General features: G+C 46.9%; 1 protein-coding gene across 1 annotated transcript; it reads left to right on the forward strand.

Moving 5' to 3' along the window:
- The first annotated feature begins 8,303 nt into the window (after window positions 1-8,303).
- On the forward strand, window positions 8,304-8,738 carry LOC147960281 (uncharacterized). Its single transcript, XM_087533256.1, has one exon. The coding sequence runs from the start codon at window positions 8,304-8,306 to the stop codon at window positions 8,736-8,738; it is 435 nt and encodes a 144-aa protein (XP_087389382.1).
- The last annotated feature ends 2,035 nt before the right edge of the window (window positions 8,739-10,773 follow it).

Raw genomic sequence — 10,773 nt, forward strand, 5'->3', positions numbered from 1 at the left:
AGTGACTTATGACAAGTGAAACTCGGTGGCGCCGGATAGAAAGAATCGGTAGGACCGAGTTTGGCTTAGGGTTTATGTCATATGTGGATATGGGAAAGTAGTTGAGGGTTTTGGAGCATATCACTAAGCACATGAAGCAAGAGGCTCATTAAGCAACACCTCATCCCTCCTTGATAGTATTGGCTTTTCCTAAAGACTCAATGTGATCTTGGATCACTAAAATATAAAATGAAGAGTCTTGAGCTTTTGAGCTTGAGCCAATCCTTTGTCCTTAGCATTTTGAGGGTTCCACTTTCACATCCATGCCATGCCAATCATTGAGCTTTCCTGAAATAGTCATCTTGGAATAGCATTAGCTCAATGAGCTATATGTTGTTATGAATTACCAAAACCACCTAAGGATAGTTGCACTTTCAACAACCCGTCGGTGAAGATCCCTGGTGAAGAGGATTTGGCCATTCCTGATCCGGAGGCTCAATTGGTGGCAGTTCTTCATGTTATTCCGGATTGGACGCTTCCTTATCTGCCGTACAAGAACCGGTGCGAGTTGCCAGAAGATGAGATTCTGTTCCGGCAGATAATCCGGCGATCCAAGTCCATGGCTGTCATCAACGGTGAGTTGCATCATTGCAGTGTATCAGGAGCTTTTCAATGTTGCGTGTCTCCTGAAGAAGGCCGTGAAATTTTGCGGGAGATCCACGAAGGAGATTGTGGTCACCACGCCGGTTCAAAGTCTCTGGTGGCTAAAGCATTTCGCCATGGTTTCTATTGGTTAACTGCTCATGCTGATGCGAAGGATCTGGTCAGACGATCTGATGGTTGCCAAAGGTTTTCAAGACGTGCTCATGTACCGGCTCAAGAATTAAGGATGATTCCAATTACTTGGTCGTTTGCGACTTGGGGGCTGGATATGGTTGGGCCTTTCAAAAGGTCCAAAGATAAGAAGACCCACCTCCTGGTGGCGGTGGACAAGTTTACAAAGTGGGTGGAGGCAGAACCTGTTAGCAAGTGTGATGCGGCCACGGTGGTTCAGTTCATCAAAAAGGTGATTTTCCGGTTTGGCTTTCCGCACAGTATTATCACAGATAATGGTACCAATTTATCCAAAGGTGCTATGAAGGAGTTCTGTGAACGGGAGCACATCCGGCTCGACATTTCATCAGTGGCACATCCACAGTCCAATGGTCAAGCAGAAAGAGCTAATCAAGAGATCTTGAGAGGCATCAAGCCCCGGCTCATGGTTCCTTTGCAGAAAACGCCGGGTTGTTGGGTAGAAGAATTACCATCTGTGTTATGGAGCATCAATACAACACCCAACAGATCAACAGGATACACACCGTTCTTCATGGTTTATGGAGCGGAGGCGGTTCTCCCCAGCGATATCCGTCATGACTCACCTCACGTCACGGCTTATGTTGAAGCGGACAACGAGACAACACGGCAAGATGCTTTGGACCGGTTGGATGAAGAGCGTGACATCGCAGCCGCCCGGTCGGCGATTTACCAGCAGGATCTTCGTCGTTATCACAGTCACCGAGTCAGAACCAGAGCCTTCCAGGAAGGAGATTTGGTGCTTCGGCTCATCCAAGATCAGACTGATATGCATAAGCTATCCCCACCTTGGGAGGGGCCCTTCGTGGTCAGCAAGAATCTGCACAACGGGTCGTACTATCTGATCGATATTCGAGAGCATAAGGACTCACGTACATCAGAGGAAGAGACTAACAGGCCGTGGAATATAGCTCATCTTCGGCCTTACTATACCTGAGCCATTGGCTATACTTATGTACATACAATGTATATATTAGGATTAAGTATAAAAAACCGGAACCTCAGCTAAAGCGGGGTATCTGTTCTTTTACATCATGTGAGGTTACACGGAGTTGCTCTAAAGCGGCCTCCGGTTTACCCCTTGAGTTCGCTTTGCTAAAAGCATCGTGTTATATCACTTGGAGGATTGGTCGTGTCCGAACCAATACCATGCCTCTTGATAGGCGAAAGCCACCAGATCACTTGGGGACTTGGTCATGTCTGAACTAGTCATACCTCTTGATTGGCCTAAGGCCACATAATCACTTGGGGGCTTGGTCGAACCCGAACCATGACCACGCCATTTGGTCGGCATAAATGCCACAAGAATCACTTTGGGACCTGGCTAACTAGAACCATAGTTACACCTAACGGGAGCTTGGTTGTGTTTGGCCATGGTTACGCCATTTGATTAGCTTAAATAAATCTTTTTTGGCAAACGTTTTTGTCGTTGCTTTTGCTTCATACTTTTCTTTGAAGGTTTTTTTTTGCTTTTTATTGTGTTCTTTAAACCGACAAAGTTTTTTAACCAATCAATTGACGGAACACAGTTCACGTCAATCCGGAGACTATTTGCCCGGTTTGATCCTTGTTGTTAACATCCTCTTATGGAGTAACACGGTGTTTATCACAACCCGGCACGGTTTTATTATAAACCGGCACAATATAGATGGAGTTATCAGCACTCAAAATTTGGGTTATCATCCTTACTACAAAAAGTTGATAAAACCAACGATGTGATTCAATGTCACAGGTATGATATATTTCATGTTTGATTATACATATATACAGGAGTCGTTATTTCCTCCAACAGTGTGGGTTTGCAAAACTCCGCTTCAAGGTTGGCCAAGCCAACTTCACACTCAACGGTGGCAGGTATTATGTATCTCAAATTTTTTTATCATATACTTAAAATTTTGTTTTGGATGTTTTGACTTTGTATATACAAACATCATATTCCGCCTGACGGTACAACCGCAGTGGCACTTAACGAAATTCTTATTTCAGAAAGTATTTTGGAAAGTTCATTACCACAGGAAGAACAAGTTATGCGCGAAGGCATATCAACATCAAAGGTATCAGCTAGCCTATTACAAGGCAACATGGTGCCCATAATAGCGTAATTGTTTTGCACAAAGGAGAGACAGTTTTAAAACCGGCTTCCGGTTTAAGCTTGGCCACTAGCCTGGCCTGATGGTTGTGGGTCATCCTGCGCCGCTTCAGCTTCCGTTTCTCTACCCAGTGGCTGAAAATCCACAGTTGTCCAGTCGATTCCCATCAATGCTTGAAAAACAGCTTCATCATGGATTAGCGAAGACGGGTCAATATCGGGAGCGTAAGTATGCTTACGGATTGGAGGGATCAGGTTTTTCGATTCATGGATTGGTGCAGCTATTCGCTTGTTCTGGCTGTCATATTGGGCTTGATAATGAGACAAATCTGCTTCCTCAGCCAGTTGACAAGCTAACGGACGTACCTCCCGGTTTATGGCTCGCAGATCCGCTTCACCAAATTCTGACCCGTCTTCCTTCAAACTGGGATAACCTTGAGCCGCTTCAATAGGATCAAAATCCGGCACCCAGGCTTTTGCCCGGATTAAAGCATTGATTGCACCGGTTCAAGCAGCAGATTTCTTTAGCTCTTCAACCCGGGCAGGAAGCACTGACAGTTTCATCAAAGTATCTTGAATCAAAGTGGGCGCCGGTTTGTTATGAGACGGGGTACAGATGATCCGCTGGGCACCAGTATACAATTGTTCAACCAAGGTATAGGCGGCTTTCAATTTCTTCCGCACATTTGACCCCAAGTGACCAATGCGTGTCCCTGAAATACCATAAAAGGTTAATAAACCGTCGACTCTGTAAGAAGGCAGAACCAATTCAGAAGGCAAGCTGGCTTACCAAAGATAGCAGTGGTCATGGCATGAACGTGCCGCTTTGTGCTGGTCAGTTCATCCGTCACTGGTTTCAGTGCAGCCTCAGCATCCTTTGCTCGTTTGATCAAAGCGGACTTTTCAGTGGCCCAATCCGCCCGTTTCTTCTTGAAGTTCTCCTTAAGTTGTTCCATGGCGCTTAAGGCACTGGCCAATTCCTCTTTTGCCTTGGAGGTTTCAGCCTGTTGGGTTTTCAGGTTTTCTCGCAGATCGATGACTTGGCTTTCTTTCGCCTTCAGCTCCGCCTGCAGGCATACAGATATATGTTTCAACAAATCGGTAGAAGGATTCAAGTACCAACCACATAACAAGTTATGCGCTTGGCACTTGGGGGCTAATGCATATTCGATCTTCATCTTTCAATTGTTTACAAAGTCCCAAGCTCAATACAAGTACTCAACTTGGCACTTGGGGGCTAATGCATATTCGATCTTCATCTTTAAATTGTTTACAAAGTCCCAAGCTCAATACAAGTATTCAATTTGGCACTTGGGGGCTAATGGCTATTTGATCATATGTATTCTGATGCGGCAGTTTCAATTACTTAAAGTACCGGTTTAACTACGCTAAGTTGAACCGGCCCTTGGGGACTACATCAGCAAATTTCAAAGCATCAAGATTCATATTATTAAGTCCTGGTTTGAAAGAATATTTCAAAACGTCCCTTAGGGGCTAGGTGAGTCAGCAAGAATGAAAGCATACAAGCAGGTAGGAGCATATGGAAGTTACCTCATATTTATCCTTCATCATGTTAACCAGACCGGCTTCATAGTCACGGCTGGTATACAGCCGGTTCAGATAGCCGGAATGGATATCTTGGGCGTTCAGAGCAGCGTAAGCCGTCAGATCAGCATTCCACTTGCCTTTGCCAAAAGCAGCTAATTCTTCCTTGGCAGAATGTTTGGATAAAGCGACAGGATTGCTTGGCTCAGTATGGCCAGTGCCAGTAATGACAACTTCATCATCATTGGTACCGCCAGTTTGCACTGGAGCTGTTGGCTTGTCAGTAGGTTTTGCGGGACCGGTGGAGCTTTCAACCCGGAGGGAACCTGTGGGCTGATGGATAGGACCTGAGGTATCAGTAGGTATTTCCTCAGCAGTAAGATCATCATCTGGCTGTGGTGGATCATTGGGAATATCCTCAGGAATAGCCGCTTCAAGATTGGGTGTGGTGCTTGGTTCAAGAATGACATCTTCTTCGGCCGCTTTATCCAGGCGGGCCTTCTTGCTCGGCCTAGGTTTGGCCCTGAGAAGAATAGCAAAATTAAATAGAGCATATGTTCTAAGGCAATATACTACAAACATCACAATAAATATAGCTTACCCAAGCACCGTTTTGAGCGGTGGGAGCTGAGTAGCCGACGACTCGCCAGAAGATGAGTGGGAAATAACCTGATAATCGGAGTCAGACGGATTAAGAGGTTGACGAAAGCAGCCCGCTTTAGGACAAGAACTGATAGGCGAGTTAGAGACCTCGGAATGACGTTTCCGAACCGGACTGTTCGGTAAACCGGCGGAGGTAACTACCTGGCCGCTGTGCCGGGTGGTGCGGCGAGCCTCGTGTTGTTGAGTCTTCATAAGAAGTTTATGATCCAAGCAAGAGGATGAGAAAATTTAACTTTCTGGTTTGCCTGACGGATTTTTTGTGAAGGCAAAGTTTCTGAATCGGAAGAGAGAATAATTACCTCTGCAACATCCGCGTGTCTGGCTTCGGCATCATCCTGACAAATATCATCATCAATAAGACGCATGAAAAATAAACCAAGTGAGTCAAGCTCTACCTCAAAGTCCGAATTATCCACCTCATCATCAGGGGCCGGATTAGAAGACGCAGTGGTTCTTTTCCTGTGGGCAGTCTTCTTCACAGCTTTAGTTTTTTGCCGGATTGCTCTTTCCGGTTTGTCTGCCTTCTCTGGTTTCTCCTGCGGCAGCTTTTTGCTCCAAAACGGATCATCGCCCTGATTATGCAGACACTGATATTACAAACAATGACCAGACATGTCAATAACAGATTCAGCAAAGAAAAAAATCAAAGTCTTACAGCTGGCGGTTTGTTGGTGGCACAGAAGGGAAGCAGGCCGGTTCTAGCGCAGACATGTTCCGGTTCATTCAGTATCTTGCGCACAGCCTCTGTGATTTCTTCACCAGAGAGTTGGAGTTTTTAATGTCGCAGTGGGTCATCAACATTATCAGTATACTCGCACATCAAACCGGAGCGCTGGCTAAGGGGCAATATGCTCCATGATATCCAACAGCGAGCGAGATCAACACTGGTTAAACCGTTGGCCATAAAGGCTATGAGCTTTGACAGCTGGGGAGCATATTTGCTTCTCTCCTGGGCAGTCAATCTCTGAGGAAAAGGGTGTGTATTGCTGAGCCGCTCCAGACGAAAGCCAGGCAAGGGATTCTCACCAGCAGGGGAGGTGTCTTTGCAGTAGAACCATGTCTGATTCCACTCCTTGGGGTGACTGTGCAGCTTGGCGTGAGGGTATGTGACCTCTTTCCTTTTCTGAATTGCCATGCCACCCAACTCCGTATTAGAGCCATCAGTAAACTCGGTACGGCGGTTTAGATGGAAAAGATCTCTGAATAATTCCACTGTGGGCTCCTCTTGAAAGAACACCTCACAGAGTACTTGGAAGTGGCACATATTGGTAACAGAGTTGGGGCCAGTGTCTTGCGGATGGAGTTGAAAATCGGCTAAAACATCCCGGTAAAATTTAGAACCGAGCGGTTTAAAGCCCCGGGCTAGGTGATCTACGAAAACAACAACCTCTCCTTCTCGAGGTGTGGGGGGGCATTCTTTGCCAGGAGCCCTCCAATGGATGGTATCTTTGCAGCCCAAGGCGCCAATCAGGACTAAATCGTCCAGTTGATCCTCTGTGACGCGAGAAGGGACCCAATTGCACTCATACACTTGCTTGGCCATGATGGAATCTACAAGGTAGAAGATCCCAGTTCAAAAATGCATTTGATCAAGATACGTTGGTATGGACACTGTTAAACCGGAGACAAAACTATCTGAACCGGAGTTTCATGAAGTAACCAATATCTGGCGGTTCAACAAGGGGACTAATGGTATATATCGGTTTGTAAAATTCTTCTACAAGTTAAACCGCTGGATCTAAGCATTGAACAATCAAGACTGCAGATGAGTAAGTACGCAAAAACAGATTTCACAACATTATGCTATAGCTTTGGATCTGGAACATGTTTATAAAGGAGATAAATATTCAAGGCCCAAAAGGAGCAGTACCGAATCAATAAGCAAAGGTATGGATAAGATCTATGCTCTTAGTATGCCGGACAGTGAAAACGGAGGATAAAAACTATCGCTACACAGAGCGAAGATACACAGACTCGTCTAAGGATCTATCATATGAACAAGAAGCAAGTGATGAACACGGGAAGAACAGGGAAACCCTAGAACAGATCTATGATGGAAAGGATAGAAGACTTACTAGGGCTGAGGAAGAAGCGGAAGGTCGCCGCGGTGCTCTGGTGCGTTCAGGGTGATGCAGCGGCCAAGGTTGGTGCAGAGGTCAACGGCGGCGGCGGAGCTCCGAAGACTGGGCGACGCGAGGAAGAGGAAGCAGAAGGGCACGAAGGGGAAAAAAGGAATGACCCTTCGGTCCTATTTATAAAGCAAGGGACATGGGTCAGGCGCGAAAATCAAGGAGCCGCAAGTTTGGAAACAGAGCGGTCGCCTCGATTATCACGGATCTATTAAACAAGAAGGTATCACAGATAGTTTCTTTATGATAGATGACGTCATGCCAATTTACAACAATCAGAGAAGATGACATCACGGCGGTTCACCAAACTACAAGAAGATGTTGAAAATGAAGTTTTTGCTAAGGATTGACATGAACCTGTTCAAATCAATCTGGGGCCTAATGTTGGGGATATTACTACTGGGCGTAAACCGGCCTATCTGGGTCGGATTAGCTTCATCGGTAATTAAGCATGTTAAAGCCCATGAAGGTAGATGAGGGCTCAAGACCCATAATCGGTTGAGAGCCCGTAGCCGTAAACCGGCATCAATATGTAACTTGTATTGTAAGTTAGGAATAAGTAGAGAGCAAACCGGACACATCTATGAGCCGGTGTTGGGACGCTATAAACTGACGGGCGTCACCCATGTATATAAGGGGACGACCCGGCGGCAGTTCAGGGACACAGACAACAACTCGAGACACAGGCAAAGCTTATTTGCTCCCTAGTCATCGAAACGCCCATCAATTCCATCACAACTAGACGTAGGCTTTTTCCTTCATCGAAGGGGCCGAACTAGTATAAACTCTCTTGCGTCCTTGTGTCCGCTTTAACCCCTTCAAGCTAACCCATCGTGATGGCTCCACGACTAAGTCCTTTCTCTAGGACATCTGCCATGACAAACCCACGACAGATAGTTTTCTTGTAAATCTGATCTTGTAATCTCTTGTACTTGGCAACCAAGACTACCCTATTATTAATATTATGCAAGTCCGTAGCTATTGGCACCGCAAAACCATTCCATCTTTTCTGACTTGGTATCAGTGTATGATCCAATCTCCACACCATGGCTGGCACTACAGCCAGCACGCTTGTCACCATCACCGTCGGTGCAACAGTCTCCAGTCCCACCTCCTCCATGTCGTCACTTGTAGGCCACATCACCATCCAGCTCACCCGCGCCAATTTCCTGCTATGGAAAGCACATGTCATACTAAACCTGATCGGGGCTAGGCTCTTCGGCTATCCCGGCGGGTCTGTCCCCGCACCACCGAAGACGATCGTCGAGGGCGCCGGTGATGCAGCACGCTCAGTGCCCAACCCCGAGTATGAGCCCTGTCGGAGGACCGACCAGGCCGTGCTCGGTGTGCTCTTGTCCTCCATGACACAGGAGGTGCTCGCCCAGATGACGCAGGTAACTTCCTCGGCGTCCGTCTGGACTTCTCTCGGCGCCATGTTCGCCGCCCAGAACCGGGCCAGCGTGCGTCAACTTCGCACGTAGCTGTATCAGACGAAGGAGAAGGACATGTCGGCAGCATAATTCTTCCACAAGATGACGGGCTATGCCGACACGCTGGCCACCATCGGGGAGGGGGGCGCTCTCCGACGACGAGATCATCGGGCATATCATCGGGGGTGGATCAGGAGTATGACACTCTCATTCATTTGAAACCACGCTTGCTCTCCTCGCTCACTCTAATATCCCTCTACATTATTGGGATGAAGCGTTTCTCATGGCTTGCTATTTGATCAATTGCATGCCTAGCCGGACCCTTCAAAATATGCCACCACTTAAAGATCTTCTTGACATCACTCCGGATTACTCATTCCTCCATATCTTTGAATGCACGTGTTGGCCTAACCTTCGCAAATATAACTCTCGTAAACTTGAGTTCCACTCCAAGATGTGTGTTTTCTTCGGATATAGTCCATTTCATAAAGGATATAAGTGTCTCAACAAGTCCACTGGACGCATCTATATCTCTCGAGATGTTGTCTTCAATGAAAAACCTTTTCCCTTTGTGACTAATGCCTGTCCGATTTATCTCACTTAAATCCTCCTGTCCCGTTTCCATCCACTGAGCCAGTAGTTCAGGATGCTAATGTATGGAATTACAATCTATCACTTTTGATTCTTGAGGCTTGTCCTGCAGGTACACAGGTTGTCGAGGTGAGAACGATCAAAGCGATAGGCGCGAATGACGTCCATGTTACATCCCCATGCATACAACCGGCCTCGCTACTGGTCCAGCCCCAGCTTTGCCATAGCCCACTGCTGGGCCGGATGCAGGCCAGTCGCATGAGCCAGGTGTGGCCTAGTCACCCGAGGCGGGCGCAACCCAGTTTCCCGAGTAGACATCGCCCGCACGCGCGGCTTGGCAGGGCGGCTCCTTGTCCAATGCAGCAATGGGGCAAGCTGGGTCTGCGCCCGACGCGGCTAACCGCACGCATGCATGCAGCAACCTAGTTGCTGGAGCTGCAACAGATGATCCGCCGTGACAGCTCTTGTTCCGGAGCGTGCTCACACGCGTCTCCAGAACAACATTTGGCGTCCGAAAGTTCCCACTGATGGCACCGTCGCTACAATTCGTATCGGTGCAGTTTCAGTGCCGTCTTCTTCATTCCGACTACACATCGCCAAACCCTTGTTGATCCTGCTTGGATGACCGCCATGTGATGACCCACAAGTGTAAGGGATCTATCGTAGCACCAGCTCCGAGAGGCTTGCACTAGTCCATAAATGGATCCCTGGAGCTTGCACACTTTGTTAGCTCCCTTTGGATCGACAAAACCTTCTGGTTGCATCATATACAACTCTTCTTCCAGAAATCCATTCAGGAATGCAGTTTTGACATCCATTTGCCAAATTTCATAGTCATAAAATGCGGCAATTGCTAACATGATTCGGACAGACTTAAGCATCGCTACGGGTGAGAAGGTCTCATCGTAGTCAATCCCTTGAACTTGCCGAAAACCTTTTGTGACAAGTCGAGCTTTGTAGACAGTAATATTACCGTCAGCGTCAGTATTCTTCTTGAAGATCCATTTATTCTCAATTGCTTGCCGATCATTGGGCAAGTCAACCAAAGTCCATACTTTGTTCTCATACATGGATCCCATCTCAGATTTCATGGCTTCAAGCCATTTTGCGGAATCTGGGCTCACCATCGCTTCTTCATAGTTCGTAGGTTCATCATGATCTAGTAGCATGACTTCCAGAACAGGATTACCGTACCACTCTGGCACGGATCTTACTCTGGTTGATCTACGAGGTTCAGTAGTATCTTGTTCTGAAGTTTCATGATAATTATCATTAGCTTCCTCACTAATTTGTGTAAGTGTCACAGAAACTGGTTTCTGTGATGTACTACTTTCCAATAAGGGAGCAGGTACAGTTACCTCGTCAAGTTCTACTTTCCTCCCACTCACTTCTTTCGAGAGAAACTCCTTCTCTAGAAAGTTTCCGAATTTAGCAACAAAAGTCTTGCCTTCGGATCTGTGATAGAAGGTGTATCCAATAGTTTCCTTTGGATATC

Source organism: Triticum urartu, chromosome 7A, assembly GCF_056163025.1.
Source record: "Triticum urartu cultivar PI428250 chromosome 7A, HENAU_Tu73, whole genome shotgun sequence".
NCBI lineage: Eukaryota > Viridiplantae > Streptophyta > Magnoliopsida > Poales > Poaceae > Triticum > Triticum urartu.